This window comes from Myotis lucifugus, unplaced genomic scaffold, assembly GCF_000147115.1.
Source record: "Myotis lucifugus unplaced genomic scaffold, Myoluc2.0 scaffold_157, whole genome shotgun sequence".
NCBI lineage: Eukaryota > Metazoa > Chordata > Mammalia > Chiroptera > Vespertilionidae > Myotis > Myotis lucifugus.
Window position 1 is genome coordinate 2,504,339 of NW_005871205.1, and position 21,232 is coordinate 2,525,570.

At 39.5% G+C, this 21,232-nt stretch overlaps 1 protein-coding gene across 1 annotated transcript in view; it reads left to right on the forward strand.

The window, feature by feature from the left end:
- EFCAB5 (EF-hand calcium binding domain 5) overlaps nucleotides 1-21,232 on the forward strand; it is a 94,843-nt gene that overhangs the window by 1,244 nt on the left and 72,367 nt on the right. Inside the window, exons 2-4 of the mRNA XM_023759493.1 lie at nucleotides 5,774-5,839; nucleotides 14,520-14,582; nucleotides 15,496-15,622. Coding sequence (XP_023615261.1) covers nucleotides 5,774-5,839; nucleotides 14,520-14,582; nucleotides 15,496-15,622 — 256 coding nt within the window. The remainder of the gene's footprint in view (nucleotides 1-5,773; nucleotides 5,840-14,519; nucleotides 14,583-15,495; nucleotides 15,623-21,232) is intronic.

Genomic DNA, 21,232 nt, shown 5'->3' on the forward strand with positions numbered 1-21,232 from the left:
TTCCTCCCTCGCGCTGGCTCTCGTCGTCGGCCCGCGGCGGGGGATGGAGCCGGGTGGGGTGACGGGACCCGGGGCGGGGGCCGCTTGGAGTCCCAACTCCCCACAGATAACCATTTTATGAGGTGGGCGCACGGCTTAACCGACCTGGGGGCCAAGAAACTGAAGGGAAACCCTGACGCCGGCACGCTTTCCGGTGGGAACGGGCTCCGTGGGACTCAGACCCCCGTTCTGAGTGGGGGTGCGACTTAGGAGCCGGACACCCTTCCGGCGGGAGCAGGGCTCGCGTTTGTCGTCCCCCTTGGGCCCGGGCTCGCGGGCTGTTTCTCAGCTTTCCCACCCTTTGGTCTCAGAGCCCCGGCTTGTTGTCTGACGAGTCTTTTGGAAAGAAAGATGTTTGACTGTATTCCCTGGGACGCTTCGCGGCGCCCCCCCCCGCCCCCCCCCCCCGTGTCCTCTCTCCCCCGGGCCCCTGTGTGAGGACTCATTCATTATTCCCGAGGTGCGGAGAGGCTGGGCTCAGTGCTGAGGGTCCAACCTGCCATTTACCTGCCGCCTGCTTCCTGCTGGGAAGACATTGAACAGGATGTGCTTCTAGATCTAGAGGTTTCTTCGCCTCGTTTCTAGATTTCATTCTTTCGTGGACACGTGTGAAATGGAGACGAACTATTCTAAAGGAATCCGTTTCTAAAAGACAAGCCGTCCGCAGCACCTTCAGCCAAGGAGATAATGGAATATCAAGATTAAAAAGGGGGGAAGAATGCACTGTGCAAATACCGTTGGTTACACAGAGAGCACTGGCAGAGCGATTTCTCAGTGTGAGTGGATGCGCTGGTGGATACCAGCAGACATAGCAAAGCTGCAGAAAACGCATTCCGGAGTTTGCAGTCACTGAAGCCCACCCCCTCCCGTTGGCCACTCAAACTCTAGCAGCGGTTCTCAACCTTCTGGCCCTTTAAATACAGTTCCTCATGTTGTGACCCAACCATAAAATTATTTTTGTTGCTACTTCATAACTGTAATGTTGCTACTGTTATGAATCGTAATGTAAATATCTGATATGCAGGATGGTCTTAGGCGACCCCTGTGAAAGGGTCGTTGGACCGCCAAAGGGGTCGCGACCCACAGGTTGAGAACCGCTGCTAGGGTCTCGTTGTTGCTTTCACTCTGATGGGACTGATGAGCGCTTTCTGGCTTCTGGATGGGGATGTGCCACGGGAGCCCCTGCGCGAGCCTTTGTTCTCTCCCCGGGGCCCTGCGCTTGACATAATTGGCAGGGAGGTTCCAGGAGAATCAGACCCCAGGTTCCCCTACTGCACTGTCCTATGGAGAGGAAGCGTGCTACAGAGAAGCCAGCTGGTCGTCTTTTGCCCCCTGGTGGTGGTCAAGGATGCCTGCGAGACAAAAGTGAAGATGTATGATTCACAGATTCAACTACCTTGACTTTTCCCCAGAGCTACCTGGTAAACAGGAAAAGAGTAGATAAAAGTTCAGAAGTAAGAACTCTGGATCAGTGCTTAGAAGACCAAACAGGCAGCTGTATGCAGAGCCAAGCAATATACATAGCTGGAAGCTAAATGAACTCAAATGAAACACATGTGCTTATAAACCAAGGAATCATTCTAGAAAAAGTTATTCAAATCAGTAGGTCTTAGAAATGTGCTTATATGTTCACTTTCTTACTGTTTCAGAGACAGCAACACTACTTTTGTGTAGCAATATAATCTTAAGGAATTCTTTTGGAAGACGAGAGAGAGAATTTCATTAATCTTACAGTGGGAAAGAGCACTGCCATAGGCTTCTAATTTCAGCTCTAAAACCTTAAGCAAATGGCTGAAACTTTTTGAGTTTTCGTTTCTTCATTTCTACAGTGAAGCTCTAACTCACAGGATTCTTGTGATCAAATGAGATGGTGTATGGCAAAGTGCAGTATAAACTGCAAAGCCTTGTATGTAATTAAGATCATTAGTCTCTAATGTTTGTTCCAAGTTCAGTTAGCTTTTGGTAAGTGTACCCTATGTGTAGAAAATAGCATCTAGCAAAAAGGGAACAAAAACAACTATAAAGATGATTCATGCCTTAATAGTAGGAGAAGTAGATTCGTGGTTAGGATGTCTCATCTGTAGGTAGGCATAGAATATTTTTATACAACGTATCTGAGGTGATACAACCTGATCAAAATTGGGATTATAAATTCACATTAAGTTTGTATCAGGAACTTAATTTATTAATTTACAGGGGAAGTATCTCTTCCTGGTATATGAGTTTTTAAGAAAACAAAGATTTAGAAATTATTGGTGCATATTCTTTAGCTTATTCACCCTTAATTGAGAAAATATTGAATGTGTATTATATGTAGACACGTTTAAGAACAAAATAAGAGTCTATCTACCTCTCTTAACAGCCTCAAAGCCTGTTAGCTGGGGAAACCACATCAAATAATGACACTAGGGTTTAGTGGTAGTATGGCTTGTCACCACTGCTAGTCCCCAAGGGAGATATGAAATGTAGATATGTACAAAGTGTTTTAGACACACAGAGGAGAAGGTCTAGGCAAATGTGGGCTTCATGATATTGGATTTAAAGCTTTGGCTGCAGATCCCAATATAGTTGCTTTGCGAACTGAGCTGGATCACATGTGAGCATTGAAATCTATGCTCTCTGCCCCATTTATACCTATTTTTCCTTGGGCTCAACCCTGGTTCCTATTTGGTCTTCGGGTGATCTGAGAGAGAAGGTCTCTACTTCAAATAGAGAGAAAATCCTAGAATCCTCTTACTATACTGGTTGAATTCGAGAAGAGAAACCAAGAGCAATATTCCCACAAGCGTGTGCCAAAAAGATAAAAGTCCTCCTACTTCCATTAATAGCACCTTTATTCTTCTCACCCATGATAATGACCTGTTTGTGCTGTTGGAGTTCAATTAATCCTTAATTTGTATCATTTCTCCTTTGGGGGTGAAATTATAGGGGAAGTTCTGAAATTCCTGAGACCAGCTGGTTCTTAAGCTTTGAAACCTGATGAAAACTATTCATCATCTCTCCAGAAAGATACACTTCCATATTTCATACATTTACTAAAATTAATTGAGGTTAAGAATCCTGATCTGAAGTTTAAAGCAGTGCTTCTCAATCTTTTTTCATATCCTAACATCCATAGAAATGATATTTGTGTAGCACACTAGGGTAAATTAAAAAGGCAACTGTATGGGCTGGATGGAAAAAGTTGTTTTCTTTATATTATATAATGAGAAAAATAAGATAAACATATTAAGGATGATAAATATTAATTTTATATATGCTTCTAAATATTCTAAAAAATTTAGTGAAAAACCTGAGATTGTATCTGTAAACATAACTTTTTAAAAATATTTTTTTATTGATTTCAGAGAGGAAGGAAGAGGGAGATAGAAATAGAAACATCAATGATGAGAAAGAACCACTGATTGGCTGCCTTCTGCGCACCCCCCACTGGGGATTAAGCCCACAACCTGGGCATATGCCAGGGGTGGGCAACCTTTTTATGAGTGCGTGCCCAAACCAGCAAAATCTCTGACTCAAAATTCTTCTGCGTGCCAACCCTAATTTTTTGAGAACATGTTATGCCTACTTGATATCTCTTAAGGTGTACGTATGTGAAGAACCTTGAAGAAATAATAAAATTCATTCAAGCGACAAAAACACAGTATATGGTGATGAAAAATACATTTATTTTTTAAATTTCTTTATTGGTTAAGGTATTACAAATGTGTCCTCATCCTCCCATTAACCTCCAACCTCACCCCCCCACACACACACTCATGCTCTCATCTCCCTGTTGTCCTTGTCCATTGGTTTGGCTTATATGCATACCATTTATTTTTTAATGTATACATGTACACTGATAGTCCGACAGAAAACTTTATGACTCCGTTTGATATTATCAGTAGGACTTTCGCTGCTGCATCACTGATGACAGAGATTTTACATCCGGTTTATATTTCGTGACCTTCAGAGATATGCACAAGCTACTACTTTCATCCGTCAGGCTACTCCTATTATGAGACTTAACAAAATTCATCACTGAGAACGAAGATTCACAAGCGTATGTGGATGAAAACATGGAGAGTAATGCTGTTACAAAGTTTTTTAAACAGAAAAAATTTTCTTGAATGGCATTCCAAGTCCTCAATAGTTCATTTTCGACACTTCTCTCTGGTACTCCTGTCTCTAATCACTTTTTTTTCAATGTTTTCCAAGTCAACTCTAAGGTCAACAAATTTCTGCTTCCAAATTGAGCTACTCTGAAATTCAATCAACTGCATTTCAAAGTCAGCCATGTCTATTTGTAAGTTTAGTTCCTCCAGTTTCATGCTGTCTGGAAACCTCATGAATTTTGCTGTCTCTTCCAGTTCTCTGAATTTTGCAAATCTTGAGAAGAACTTCTCAATAGTTGACTCGATGATGTTTAAAATGGCTTTTGAAGGCTTTGACAGTCTGTTCTGTCATCTTTTGGGAGGTCTTTGATGTGCCTCTTGAGGTTTGGGAAATATCTAAATCTCTCACCATCCACATCCCTCTTAAAGACTTCCAGTTTCTTTTCAAAAGCCTTTATGTAACCAAACATAACATCAAGTGTCTTGCCAGTTCCTTGTAATTTAACATTTAAGTCATTCAAATGTTCACAAAAATTGTAAATGGAAGATTATCAGAGAAGGTTTCACGTGCCACCAAAAGTTACTGGCGTGCCATGTTTGGCATGCATGCCAGGGGTTGCCCACCCCTGGCATATGCCCTCTACCAGTATCGAACCTGGGACCCTTTAATCTGCAGGCTGACACTCTATACACTGAGCCAAACTGGCAAGGGCTGTAAACATAACTTTTTAATGTAAGGTTTTGTGATAGAAATAACTGTAATTCCTCAAAAAGAGAGTTTAACAATGACCACTTGGTAGTCATTATTTTATGTTTTTATTGATATTTATTTATTTGAGAGAGAGAGAGAGAGAGAGAGAGAGAGAGAGAGGAAGGGAGAGGGAGATAGAAACATCAATTGAGAGATAGGTAGTCATTGTTGATGAGAACTTATTTTATATAAATAGGTGAGAAATTTAAAACACTTTCACAATGATTCAAAATTTACAAGTATAAATTATATTTGACTCTGACTCTGATAGGTTTTTTTTCCCCATTTGCTACCTCCTGCTCCCCAGATCCAATTAGTATAATGTCTTCAATGTACTGGAGCAATTCAATGCTGATTGGAAGGCTGAGATACTCTATCTTTTTGGGCTATAATATGGCAGAGTAGGAGAACTGATGTAATTGTAGGGCAAGACTATGAAGTTATATTGTCAGCCCTGCCTAGTAAAAGCAAATTGCTTCTGGTGTTCCTTGCCAATTTGTATGGAGAAATAAGCATTTTCCAGTTCAATAGCTGCATATCAAATGGTAGGGGTTATGTTGATTTATTCCAGTAAAGATACTACCTATAGAAGAGCAGCTTTTACTGAAGGCATCACCTGATTAAATTTATAATAATTTACAGTCATTCTCCAAGATCCATCCACCTTCTTCACAGGCCAAACAGGAAAGTTAAATTGGCAAGAGATAGATTTCATCACCTCTGCTTCTTTCAGAACTTTATTGGTGTCATTAATCTCTATAATCCCACATTCTGCTCTCCCAAGAAAGCAATAATTTTTGTTTACTCTCCTGGTATGTGTGTATGTGTGGGAGGGAGATTTCTAAGGTCTTTAACTTGACCCTTCAGACTATAATGGCCCTTATTCCAGGATCAGACTATAATGGCCCTTATTCCAGGATCAGAGAGCCAATATGGAAATTCTGCCAGTTATCAGGTATCTATTTTAATTATACATCCAGGAACTGATTAAATCACTACATAGTGGTTCTATGGACCCACTCAGCCCCCTGTGATTCAAACTTGAATTATGACTCTATCTCTCAGGGGTTGATGGGGGAATAAGAGGGATATATGTAATACTTTCAACAATAAAGATTTTTTTTTTTAAAAAAAGACTCTGTCTCTCACCTGTCCACCACAAGCCCCCACTTAAACTGGTAGACTGCAGTGGCATTTTGGGCCCCCAGGAATTAACATCAGTTTAGTGCCAATGTTTAGAAATCTCTATAAACCTGGACATTTCTTTTTCCCTAGCACACAATCATTTTACAAAATGGCCAGATGTCCCTTGTGGAGAAGACATAGAGGAAGATTATCAGTGTATATTAATGGCAGTGCTGCAGAATTCTCCTTTAAGGGGATCCAGCCTTCCTTTCAATTAAGAGGCTTAGGTTTGGAAACTGGGTAAAAGGTCTGAATTTTCCACTGTGGTGACTGAAGTAATATTTTTTCCACCATATGGGGATTTTTAATATTATGTGTAGATGATCAATGTTTTAGTAAACTGGCCATCTATTTTATTCCTAGGACCACCATGATCATTTAGCCACAAAGATCACTAAGGGTCAAAATACCTGATTACCACTATATCTATACTTCTCTTTATGGTAAATATACCCACCTTGTCTTTGGTGGTTAAACACTGACATTGACCTCTGATACTTTGAAATGGGTCATCCCATCATGCCTAGCTTATGGATGAAAGCCACCATAGAGCTTTCCAAGGATGCAAGTACTCCCACTCTCTAGTGTATTTTTCAGTGCCTTAGTAATGTCCCCAGAGTCCTCTAGGGAGATGTACTTGGGGTAGTAGATGTGCAGGTCATATGTGATAAATCTATTTCAAAATTCCTATCTCCCTAAGCCTTTGGATCTCTTTATGTTATGTCAGGGAAGTTCTGGTATCTCAATTTGCATAAACATAGGCCACTGTGGAGTCTATGTTTTAGTGAACTCACCAAATGGTTAGTGTCACTCCCAGCTATAAATGCTAACACATTAAATCCTTACTTTCTGGTAAGTGTACCCATAACAAGAAATTCTAACCAAGCCAGTGTTATATTCTGTGCTCCTTGCTTTAACTCCCTTATAATATACTAGCACACATTCCCTGGTTTTCTGCCACTATGTAAGCAAATAGTGAAATTCTTTTGCTATAAAAGCCATTTCCTCCTGGTCAGACTTTGTATTTACCCTGTTGGAGCATTTTAAGATCTGATTTTAGTTATGATTTTACTAGAAATAAGAGGTGGTTGTTGTGAGTCTTGAGGAAAATGGGCATCCCCCTGCAAGGTTATTGCCCAAGATGAGATTATTACAATGTTTTCAATTAAGAGGAGGTCAGTCTCCACAAATACGGAGAAAAAACTGCTTCCGTTGGCAAAAGAGGCTCAGAGTGGCTCATGTGTTTGAGATTATCAGTCTCCTAGTCCAATTAAATGTCACCATTCCAAATTTCAGGGTCCCCCTTCTTACCAATCAGTGCCCCAATTTTCACATAAGTAACATAGCTAGATTGTGAATTCAATTTATGTTATAAGTCTGCAACCCATAATTCTTGATGAATAGAACTCTTTATCAATTATATAATGAATTTGTTACAGTTTTTGGCTTACAGCCTATTTTGTCTCTTTTGGTTTCCATTTGCATGGAATCTCTTTTTACATCCCTTCACTTTTGCCTATATGTGTCCTTTAAGCTGATGTGAGTCTCTTGTAGTTATCATATAATTGGTTCTTGTTTGTGTAATCCACTGAGCAATTCTATGCATTTTGATGGAGAATTTAATTCATTTACATTTAGAGTAATTATTAATAGGTTAGGACTTACTAATGTCATCTTAATGTTTTCTGAATGTTTTATAGTTCCTTTCTCCTTTTTGCCTTCCTTGGTGAACAGATAATTTTCCATAGTGGTATGTTTTGATGCCTTCTCTTTATCTTTTGTGTATCTACTATGGATTTTTGCTTTGTGGTTAACATGAGGCTTACATAAAACATCTAATAGATGCAAAATTTATTTTAAGCTGATAACTTCAATCACACACAAAAATTCTACCCTTTTACTCCCCTCCACACACACATATTTTATATTTTTGATGCCACAATTTACTTCTTTTTATATTGTATATATATTAGCAAATTATAGTAGCTATTTTTTCCATTGATTTTTTAAGACAAAGTAGAAGGGAGGAGGAGAGAGAGACAGAGAGAAACATTATATAAGATAGACATATTAATTGGTCACCTCCTGCATATGCCCCAACCAGGACTAGGAATCAAGCCTACAACTGAGGTACATGCCCTTGACCAGAATCAAACCTGAGACCCTTCAGTCCATGAACCAATGCTTTATCCACTGAGCTAAATCGGCTAGGGCCTTAGCTTTTAAGTGTTCATCAAGAAAGGGTTATATTCAGCCTTTTTTCTTCTCTAGCTATTCTTACTGGATGAGCTACACTAGCAACCTCCTACAAAGACATTTTTCTGTCAATACCTAGAGGATCAAGACTCATAACAAATCCAAGTAAATCATATATCTTTTAGTAGTCTGAGTAATCAGAATAATGTATGATTTCTTTTTTATACTATGAAACCCCTTCCTCAAGGATAATTGGCTGCTCTTTCATGTATGACTGACAGTCTTGCCAACCAAGATGCCAAATGCTACAATTCACCAATTTACAAACCTATTGGGAGTGTGTGTAGAGAGTCCTAAACTAGATTTACAAAGGCTAGCTCACAGCCTACAACCTAAGTGGAATGACTCTAGAATCTTACGGGTGGGAGTGTGAGGTGTGCAGAATGATATACACTTTGAGTAATTCAAATGCAAACTAATGCTGTTTAGACTAGACAATGCTTCCATCATTTTCCAGTGGACTTGATTCTGCATAACTTCCTACAAATGCATCATAATACATTTCAGTGGCATTCAGATTCTTACTGGACACTTCCGTCAGGCTATCAAGCAGGTAGCTTAAATGTAATGCCTCCAAACTTAAATTTGTATCATTCCTCAAACCTGTTATTCTTTCCTTTCCTTATTTCAATAAATGCCATCACCATCCATTCACCCTTCTAAACATGAAAAAAAAAAAAGAAAACACTTAGTGAGCCTTAACTAACCTCTTCTTTCACTCCTTAGATCCAATTATGCCCCAGTCCTGATCATTGTCTTTGTTTGGGTTCTCTCAGAACAGATCCTGATCTAAAATGTTGAGTACAAGTTCATTTAGGAGGTGGTTCCAAAAAAACAATGGTAAGGGTGTAGGGAAGAAATACAGGAAATGAAGGAAGCTTGCATTATTGAGTATCAAATGCAATATTGGGCAACTGAAGCTCAATGCCATTGGGTAACTCTGGGAGACAGAATAGAACATACCTCAGAAATGCTCCACCTGTGAGACTATGCAACTTCCTATTATCAATGGCTGAGGGCTTCTCCTATCAGATATTAATTTCCAAGTTCTTCTGGCCTGTCCCACATTTGGACTGTCAGGAAGTCCTCTGAGAGAATTGCAGATGCTTGCAACCAGAAGCCATCTGCATGTTTTGTAACGGTGAAGCTGAAGGGATATGGTTTGGGTACTGACAATGTCTGGCGGAGCCTAGACTAGAGTAGAGTGAGGAGTAGTGAGGCATTCATCTCAGGTGCAACATTTAAGGTGCAAACTTTACCTTGATTCTCTTTCCCCCACCCTATTCCTTCACATTTCCAGTCTTTGCTGGAGGAGTTAACTTTAAAAACACCAATTTGATCACATCTGTACTATGTTTAAAAAACACACATAGAATAAAGTCTAAACTCCTTACTTTAGCATGAGTAACTCTGCAGATTGAAAATTTACCTTTTGTGGACCCTGAGAAAGAGATACCTACTAAGAAGGGCTCCTGGTGGCTTAACTGGGCTTTAAAAAAACCAAACACACACACACACACACACACACACACACACACACACACACATACACCACCACCACCACCACCAACAACAACAACAACAACAACAACAAACAAAACACATACAAAAAAACGGAGCCCAGCAGCCATTTCTAACCAGGGGCCTCTCATGCAAACAGCACTTGAGGGAGAAGCCTGCAGTAAGTTGCCTGCAGCCTGCACTGAACTGCCTTCCTGCACTGTGTTTCTGCTATCTGAGCCAGCCCTGATAGAAGATTTCCTGGAATCCTATTTCAACCAATAGAACTGAGGCTTCCTCTTCCTCCCCCTCAGTTGGTTGTGCAGCTATATCCCCATCAACATCTTCACCACTGAATCAGAGCAGCTTCATTCTGACCAACCAGGACAGAGTTTTTTGGACCAATCAAACTGTGAAGATTTGGAGTCCTCATTTGCATGCAGACAGACCAATCAGGGACCTTCTATAGAAGTCAGCTCCCCTTTGGCTCTGGGAGCATTTTCCCTTTCCACCAAAGACTGAAGACTATTTCCCCTTTTTGTGCTAAAACATGGAAGACATCCTGTGGGAGCAGAACAGACGGGAGCAGAGTAAGGCAGAGCAGTGTGGACCAGCGCAGATGGAGCTAACCTGAGCAGAGCAGAGCTGCCTTGCCCCAGGTCGCCTTTGTCCAGGGCCTCTTCTCAGCCATGCTGTTTCACAACTGTGCTGCTTCATAATTGAGCTATACCACTGAGCTGTTTTTCAGTGCTGTTTTCACAGCTGTACTGTATTACAATTGAGCTGTTTTGCACTGAATAAAGTCTCCTTCTTTACTGCACCAAATTAAAGCTTCCTGTTGGCATTGAATTGGCACCAATGACTATTGATTGACATTTTTTACTCTCATGTTCTGCCACTTTCTTTTATATAACTACTAGAGGCTCGGTGCATGAATATGTGTATGATCGGGGCCGGGGAGGTTGGCCAGCTGGGGCGGTCTGGCCCATCTTGCTCAGTCCCAATCGGCCAGACCCCAGCAGCAAGCTAACCTACTGGTTGGAGCATCTGCCCCCTGGTGGTCAGTGCATGTCATAGCAAGCGGTTGAGCAGCCTTAGCATATCATTAGCATACTAGAGGCCTGGTTCATGAAATTCATGCACTGGGGGGGGGGGGGGGGTTGTCCCTCAGCCCAGCCTGCACCCTCTCCAATCTGGGACCCCTCTCACAATCCGGGACTGCTGGCTCCCAACCACTCGCCTGCCTGCCTGCCTGATTGCCCCTAACTGCTTCTGCCTGACAGCCTGATCACCCCCTAACCACTCCCCTGCCAGCCTGATTGACACCTAACTGCTCCCCTGCCAGCCCGATTGCCCCCAACTTCTCTCCCCTGCCAGCCCGGTTTCCCCAACTGCCCTCTCCTGCTGTCCCGGTCACCCCCAACTGCCCTCCCCTGCTGGCCCAGTCACCCCCAACTGCTGGCCTGGTCGCCCCCAACTGCCCTCCCCTGCCGGCCATCTTGTGGTGGCCATCTTGTGCCCACATGGGGGCGGCAATCTTTTGACCACATAGGGTGGCCATCTTGTGCAAGGGTGTGATGGTTAATTTGCATATTACCTCTTTATTATATAGGATTATATTTTGATTGGTTGAATGGCTGAACAGTTGACTGGACACTTAGCATATTAGATTTTTATTACATAGGACTAGAGGCCCGGTGCACAGATTCATGCACCAGTGGGATCCCTCAGTATGGCCTGCACCCTCTCGCAATCTAGGACCCCTCTAGGACTGCCAGTTTCAACCCGATCCCCACAGGCCAGGCCGAGGGACCCCACTGGTGCATGAATCCATGCACCGGGCCTCTAGTATGCATATAAGATCTTTGGTTAATCTCTTCCCACCCTCCCCCCTTTCCTTCTGAGATTCATCAGCCTGTTCCATGTTTTCATGCCTGTGTGCTGAGCATCTTCTCCCTGGTGTTCAATGTGAGACATAGCTACTGGTCAAATACTCGAATGGTCAAACGGTCGCTTAGGCTTTTATATATATAGATGCTCTATTTCATGAATGCTTCAAACACTTTTTGAACTTTCATATCCTCTTGTGTGTGTATTGTTCCTTCTGCCTCAAATAATCTTCCCCACACCTTTATACAAAAAGGTCTTACTTGCCAAAGCCGGTTTGGCTCAGTGGATAGAGCGTCGGCTTGCGGACTGAAAGGTCCCAGGTTTGATTCCGGTCAAGGGCATGTACCTGGGTTGTGGGCACATCCCCAGTGGGGTATGTGCAGGAGGCAGCTGATCGATGTTTCTCTCTCATCGATGTTTCTAACTCTCTATCTCTCTCCCTTCCTCTCTGTAAAAAATCAATAAAATATATTTTAAAAAAAAGAATGGGGAAAAAAAAGGTCTTACTAGTCCCTGAATACAGCTTGAAAATCTATTTTTCTGTGAAAAATTCCCCGATCTCTCTGGAAAAATATATTATTTATTCCTCTGTGTTTCTGAACATTTTGTATGTACCTCTACTTTTGCACTTTGCAAATTGAGTTGCATCTGTTTATTCACTAACCTGGGAACTCTTTAAAGCAGGCCTGATTCATATTTTTAACCCCAGTGTCTACCTGCATAATAGAAGGCACCCAAAAAAGGTTTGAGTTGCATTTATCTGGGTGTTTTCAAACAAAACAGATTTTTAAAGAAATGGAAGGATGCTTCTTAGCAATTTCAGGAGATGGGACACTATAAGCAAAGAAAGCAGTCTGTGAGAATGTACAATTGGGACCTATCAAATAAATCTAGTTTATATATGAACTGCTTCAAAAAGGCTTCAAGGCAGCTATTTTTAAGTGTTGGAATCTGTTGTCTCCAAAGGCAGTACTTTTGGTTTATTCAACTAAAACATGTGTTATGTTGATAAAAAGGTGAATACTCTAGTACATTATAAGCATAATATTTCAGATTAAAGAGTCCCTAGATTGTAACTGCCCTAGAGACAGAGACCATGAATATAAAATTTACTTTCTACATAGCACAAACTAGACTAAACATACACAAACTCTTAAATGAATTTTGGCACAGAAGTGATTTTGATAATCTGTGGTTGAATCTATAGTCTTTTGCAATGAAGTGGGGACCTGGTAATTATCCAATTTAATTCCTTAATATGAATAAATAAAACAGATAAATCACATTCCTCTCAGAATGACCCTTCAAAAAAAATGCTTTTTAGTGAGATTATTATTCTAATGTCTGTCAGCCTTTCTCACATGAATTAGGTAGCCATCAAAGTTTTACTTCACCTCATCTTGATTGTTATTTCAAAAATTAATAAGGCTGACAATGTTTTTAAAAATTCAATTGCATTACTGTTGCTGGGGGTTTGCTTTTTTTTAAATGATAATAGTGATGATTACTGGGGTGAGTTTTCCTGTCTCCCTGAGCACTAGCCTAGCATTAATCTAGCTTTGGTCAGTAATAACAGAAATAACAGTATTACAGTTTGAAAAATTTAACAGTTGAGAACTCATTACCATTCAATAGAATGGTGGGATGTGGTGGGGGTCAGGGGAGATTTTGATATTTCAGAGTACTTTGTGTTGTTTATTAATGTTGTCTTTCTCTCTTTTTGTTATTAGTAATGGTCTGGTAATACTTTCCCCTACCATTTGATGATATTTTTTGCTGGTCCAGATGAGTGAGTCACCATCTCAAGAGGAACCCAAACCTGCTCAGGTACCTGGCCTAAATAGATGCCTAACCATTTAACCATGAGAGGATTTGAGACTAGTTTTCTTGGAAGAATTGAGATGAAATATCATACTCTATCATTTAATTAATTCTCTTTTTAGTTGAAGTGTTCTGTATCAGATTTTAACAAAAATGCAAAAAAGGGATCAACTAAAAAGCAGTGGTCTGCTTCTAGTTAGTTGATATTCCTTATCCTACATAATAAAAGGCTAATATGCAAATTGTCCCCTTGCGAGTTCAACCAACCAGGAGTTCGACTGCTCATTATAACATGTGCTGACCACCAGGGGGTGGTGCAGAATGAAGGGAGACCCCGGCCGGCAACTGGAAGCCAGGGGAGGGAAGGCCCTGGCCAGCAGCCAAGAGGCCCCAAATTGGCCCTGATCGCTGGCCCGGGCTAGGGACCCTACCCATGTACGAATTTCATGCACCGGGCTTCTAGTATATTAATGAGCCTGTTACTGTTTGAATTTGTTAATACACTACCTTGGTGTGATTTTATTTGGTATGATGTTTACTCATTATGTGAAAATTTTAAACATAAAAAGCTGCTATACTAGAGTATAAGGCAGTGGTTCCCAAACTTATTTGGCCTACCGCCCCCTTTCCAGAAAAAATATTACTCAGCGCCCCCTGGAAATTAATTTTTTAAAAATTTTAATAGCAATTAAACAGAAAGATATATGTATTAATGTTTCTACCTTTTTCGTAAAATATAGTAAAGAAAGGTGTAAATTAGAAACATTGAAGTTTGAAATTATGAAACTATTTATTGAACTCAGAATAGAAAGGTAATACAAAAAAAGTTAAAACAAATGCACCTGTGGCCATCACCGCCCCCCTGGATCGCTGCAGCACCCACCAGGGGGCAGTAGCGCCCACGTTGGGAATCACTGGTATAAGGTATTAGTTTATCAACAGTTCCTTCTGGATAACACTTATTAACACTGTTTCCATTTTAGGAAAATGGAGAAGAAAACAAAGAAAGGAAACAGGAAGCAACTAAAAGGAATGAGCCTATTGAGGTAGAATTTTCATAGAAAGTCAGATATTAATGCTGGAGAGTAACTTGGACAAATCAATTTCCTTATAAAAGAAGGAAAAGAAAAGATGTGGGTATTCAGACAGATAAATAAAATGGCAAATGGAAAATTAAGCTGACTCCTTTGAATCAGTTGTAGGACGCTTCCATAGATAAATTATTTGTGAAGAGCTATTATGAATTATATATAAATAAAGATTGCTTTCTAAAATCAGAACTATTACCCTAAATACAATAACCACCAGTTTTTAGGGTAATTTCATGATCATTCTGTACTTTTCATGTTAATCATTTAAGTAACTTTGTGTTTAAATAAATGCAAGACATATGAGAAAGCATTTTACAGTAAAGGGAGGCAACTGAAAATAGTTATATGGATTCACCATTAAGTTGATTAACATGAGTCTCTAAAATATTCTATTCTTCTTTTAAAAGTACATTGTCATAAGTACAAAAAGCTATTTTGCCACTATTTAAACTAACCTTTAATTTCCTCAATTCAGATGAAATGTTTTCTTTCACTCACAAACATGGAAGATGATTCCAATAGTAAAAGAAATATTTTCAAAAGTCTGATTGCACTATGCTGTGAATTATGTTTCTAGAAAGTATTGTATAATTGAAATATTAATGTACATGTAGCATAATATTCTTAGCATATTACTTTGTTAGCAATAGGGATATGTGCTTACACATTGAGCCAATACGTTTTATCTTGTGAATGCAGTAAATAGACTGATTACTATGTTGCTTCTAATATATAGCATTAAATCCTAGCAAAATTAAGTAGGAATGTTTGGCAACTACAAGGTATTTATCTACATTCTTTAATTGGGAGAGTTGATGCAACTTTGAAGAAGAGCAACTCAGTTTGAAAGGTTTCTTTTTCTTTTCAGAGTTCACAGAGTTCAGCACCGAGTTCTGCATTAGATTTCAACAAAGATGGGGAAGAAGAAACAACAGATGAAATCAAATCTGAAGGTAGAGAACTAGCCATTCCCCTACAGCAGCAATTTTCAATGGGTATGCTGCGGCAGGCACACTAACCAGTGTGCCACAAGAAGTTTTAAAACATGCACTACCTGGCGATTTAGTTGGGGCACTGACCTCTTTTCCCTTAGATTGTCAAATTTAAAAAATGACAATAGCCATCAGGTGTGAATGAATCGAATTGTACCTATATTTTTTTGTCAAATCGGCAAAAATACTTTTGGTGCACTGCAGAATTTTAGTAATTAGCTTATGTGTGTCATAAGATGAAAAAGATTGAAAATTGCTGCTCTGCACAACAGAATTTAAAACTATTATGTAGTTTTTATTAGGGATACATTTCTCAAGATTTTGCCCTTTAAAAATATAATCCTAGGAGTATTTTAAATGCAGTTTGGAAATAGTTTGAAATGTATTCCCTTTAACTTCTATTAATACTTTTAAGGCGATATTATGACTATTCATCTTGTACTAAAAGAGGAAATTAGCTAAGATTGGGGACATACCAGAAAACCCATTAATCCTATATATATAACTAGTATATATAATAAAAGTGTAATATGCTAAGTGTCTGACCATTTGACCAGTCCACCAGTCACTATAATGTGCACTGACCACCAGGGGGCAGACACTTCAACTGGTAGGTTAGCTTGCTGCTGGGGTCTGGCTGATCAGACTGGGCGAGATGGGCCAGGTAACCCTGGAGCCCTCCCACAGTCCCTCCCAGGCAGCCAACCTCCCGCGGTCTGTCCCCAGCAGGCTGACCATTATTGGCCCTGCTTGGGACTGGGCAAGACAACCCGATCGCTGGCCAGGCTGAGGGACCCACCGGTGCACGAATTCGTGCACTGGGCCTCTAGTACAAACATAAAGTGAGGAGCCATAGTGATTAGGCCTGCATATTGTTTTTCTGTTTTTTCTTTTTACCCCTGTACCTGACCACACATTTATTGTTTGACTTCTAGCCCCATTTTTTCTTTTTACCCCTGTATCTGATCACACATTTATTCTGTTTGACTTCTAGCCCCATACTTAACTGAAATCCCACATAATTATGCAGATTGAAAATGTATTATGATCTAGAAGGCAACAAATAAGTGGGCAAGGCATTCATTCCTTTCACTAGTTTGTCTTTTTTCAAAATATATTTTTTATGTTTAATCATAAGTTAAAAAAATGAGAAAACACCAAACCTACACATAATACCAATAACTTTTAAAATCTTTACACCAAATGCTATTAATAATGTTAGTTCTGCCCTGGCTGGTTTGGCTCAGTGGATAGAGCATTGGCCTGCGAACTGGAGGGTCCCAGGTTCAATTCTGGTCAAGGGCACGTGCCTTGGTTGCGGGAACATCCCCAGTGGAGGGTGTGTGGGAGGCAGCTGATTGATGTTTCTCTCTCATTGATGTTTCTGACTTTCTATCTCTCTCCCTTCCTCTTTGTGAAAAATCAATAAAACATATTTTTAAAAAATGTTAGTTCTTCTAATTTCAGATACATAGTGAAATCCTGTGTGACAGAAATTCTTTACAATATTTTCAATTTAACAATTTCAATTAATTGAAATTCCCTTCAATTCAGTTTACAAGTATTGAGTTTTTAGTATATGATACACTATGCAAGGCTGAATTACAATAATAATCATTGAAGTGTTTTCCAAACTATAAATTGCTATGTATATGCTAGTTATAACTTTTAGATGCTTACTTTTCTACAAAGCATTTCTCTGTCTTTTTTAACCAATTTAAGCAATGACTATTTCTTCTTATTAATACACATTTTAATATTTACACATTAAGAACCAAACTTTCCAACATTTGTTCTGTTGTTATTGTAAACTTAGGACAATTTTCACAGCATCACTAACTTTTTAAGAAGTTTCTTTGCAAGTCCCTGTCCACCTGTCTTCCCCTCACCCCATACCAGTCTCTTGGTTCCACTTCCTTCTCACTTCCATACTCTACCACCACTATTTCATACATATACTTTGCCTTTACCTTAATCACTTGGGCCATGTTTATAAATAAACTCTTTCCTTTTAAACATGCCAAACAAAACTGTGATCTAGGTAACTTGTTATACATTTAATTAGGTGTTTACATTAATCAGTTATGGCCAAATTTGCACCTGCAAAACTTCACATCTGTATTCTTTTATGTAATTTATTGTCTCTCTAGAAAACATATTAATCAATAGTTTTTGGTCTTTCCTGTCCTTATACTTTCAATTTCTGTTATTGCTTTTCCACATATAGGAGAAGCAGTGGTTCTCAACCTTCCCAATGCCGAGACCCTTTAATACAGTTCCTCATGTTGTGGTGACCCCCAACCATAAAATAATTTCGTTGCTACTTCATAACTGTAATTTTGCTACTGTTATGAATCGTAATGTAAATATCTGACATGCTATATGTGTTTTCCGATGGTCGTGACCCACAGATTGAGAACCGCTGATTGTGTTTTGTTTGTGTAAGTCTATTCATCTCAGAACATGATATATACTGAAAACATTGCAGTTCCTTGTTGCAATATTAAATGCAATGAAATATACTTAATTTATTCAGTGATCGGTCATAATTAAATCTAATATTCTGAACCTCCCTTTGTGAGTGTGTGTGTGTGTGTGTATGTATGTGTGTGTGTGTGTGTATAAGACGTGGGAGGAGAAACTGTTACTGCAATTTTAACATGTTAAAGGAAGTGTTTTTATCCTTATTATATATTTGTCAAAATGACGGCATCTTGCCAGGCAGCTCCCAGAATGTGCTCAAATACATATCTTTGCATAGAAAATACTGTGGTTAAATATACCATATGAATTTTTCACTTCTTTGTCTTAATTGTTTTACTTTTTAGACTATGAGTTTAACTTGCATTTTGAGAAATCTTTTTTTTTTAAAAAACTATCAATTTGCTCAGCTCTGTTCTCATTACAGAGCCTAAGATTAAACAAAGTTTTGTAGGAAAATGCCTTTTCCTGTAGCTATTGAATTTATTTCTAATAGCATTAAGTAGTGTTTCTTTTCCTCTGCTTTCACAGTAGTCTTTCTACATTATGTGGAAATGTTAAGAAATCCTGATAAGACCAAGCCAGCTGAGTTTCAGACAGGGTCTATGTTTAAAGAGAACATCACACATCTAGTTGAATAGCCCTGCTGGGTCAATTTTCACTAATTTAATCAGGAGCCAGGCCCACTAATGTTACATGCTTTCTTGTGAAGAAAGAGTCTACTAAGGCTTATTATAATGTGGATTATAATTCATTCCTACTTATGTCCTTAAATAGGGTTGTACCGAGGCCATGCTCAGCAGTGGGCTATGCACTAAGTGCAGGAAATGATAAAAGTCACTTGTAAGGCTGGACCTTTCACACAACATGAATAAGAAATTATTTAGTTGAAAGCATTTATGCCCATAGTGCGTAAATGAATAGGTCTTTGTATGTTAGAAGGTGGATTAATACAAGGGTGAAGGTGTGTATGTTAGTGTGTATGAAAGGCTATTAATTCTATGAAGAGTTTAGGAAGAAAATCCTGAAATAGAATATCAGTGCCTAGCATAGTACTAGGCACAAAGTGAGACATCAATAATTATTTATTGAATGAATGTACACATGAATAAAAACATCTGTAAAAGGTTCAGGAATGTCCAAACACAGACCTGCTTTTCTTTTTTAAAAGTACCTGTTTGAAACTATATTCAAATGAATCTGAGTTAATTTTTCCTTGGGGCAGTGCTGTAATTTATGATCCTTGAATTCAGAGGTCACTCAATCAAAAGACAGTTGTATGTAGGCTTAATCAGAATCCTGATTTATTGACCCTGCTATTGCTGTACCTCCTTTTCTTTTATTGGTTTTATGGCCCTACGAGAGAAGTGTTTGACTAGAGTTATAACCAAACACACATCTATTTCTCTTCTACGTATCAGTGGGGACAACGTAAGCACTAGGATTATTGCTTAGCAACTTATAATATCTAAGAATACTAGAGGAGCACTAATAGGCTGTAACGAAGATAGAGAATGCCCTAGTTCATGTGGGGGTTTATAATGGGTTGTGGCAGATGGGTAGATATTAATTTGCTATACATCTGTAGCACTACTTTTATTTATTTATCTTTTAAAATATATTTCATTGATTTTTTTACAGAGAGGAAGGGAGAGGGATAGAGAGTTAGAAACATCGATGGGAGAGAGACATCGATCAGCTGCCTCCTGCACATCTCCCACTGGGGATGTGCCCGCAACCCAGGTACATGCCCTTGACCGGAATCGAACCCTGGACCCCCCAGTCCGCAGGCCGACGCTCTATCCACTGAGCCAAACCGGTTTCGGCTCAAGGGTTTCTTTAGAGACTACTTAATTAGACTTTTCTGACAGTCTCCCAGATTTCCTTATTTTTAGTGATCTTGACAGTGGTCAGGTTTGGATCACCATCCATCCCTGGATCTAAATGGGTGAGGTGCCCTAGCTGGTTTGGCTCAGTGGATGGAGCATCAGCCTGCGGACTGAAGGGTCCCAGGTTCAATTCTGGTCAGGGCACATTACCTCCCAGGAGGAGGTAAGAAGGAGGCAGCCGATCCATGATTCTCTCTCATCATTGATGTTTCTATCTCTCTCTCCCTCTCCCTTCCTCTCTGAAATCAATAAAAATATATTTAAATAAATAAAATAAAATAAAAAATAAATGGGTGAGGTCAGTATTATCTAAACCAAATGGATTAAGAAAGAAATTTGGGCAGACAAAAATATCTATCATTAGAGGTCAGCTGGGTGGCTCAGTTGGTTGGAGCATCATCTGGTACATCAAAAGGGTTGTGGGTTCAATTCCATTCAGGTCATACCTGGGTTGCAGGTTCAATCCCTAGTTGGGGTGGGTGTGGGAGGCAGCCGATCAATATTTCTCTCTCACCTCAATGTTTCTCTCTCTCTCTCTCTCCCCCCCTTTTTTTCCCTCTCTCTCTCCTTCTCCCTTCCTCTCTCCCTAAAATCAATAAACATATCCTGGAGTGAGGATTAATATATATATTTCGGTGGAGAAGAAGTGATCAACCATGCCACATGCTGCAGAGAAATAGAACATGTGTTAAGGAGTACTATCAAGTATTTTTATAGAATGTCCCTAATTGTGATTGGTCTGAAGGTTTCTTTAAAAATCATGATAAGGTTGGGATTATGGGTTTGGGGGAGGAAGACTACAGAGGCAAAATGCTATTCTCATCACATCCTATCAAGTATATCATATATGCTATTAGCATGACTTTGTACTGTTGATGTTAATTCTTCTCATCTGACTGAGATAGCTTTGTCAGGTTTGTCCACTGTAAAGTTACTCATTTCCGTACCTTACTTTCAGGAAGTTATGCACAGCTCTTAAAGAGAAGAGCATTATACTCTACCTTTTTGAGGGCACACTTTTTTGAATACTTCTGCACAGGAAGCACATTTGTCTATGTTCCCCATTTACTTATTTATTCAAGTATTTGTTTATATCAGTATGGATTTATGAATATTTCTTTTATACTTGGTTATAATCCAATACTACTTCATTTCTTTGCTCAAATTGTTTCATCTTTGGCCATTAGGAGCTCTTTCAGTTGGCTGCTGTGTCCCTTTGACATACCACAATCTTTGCAGAGTT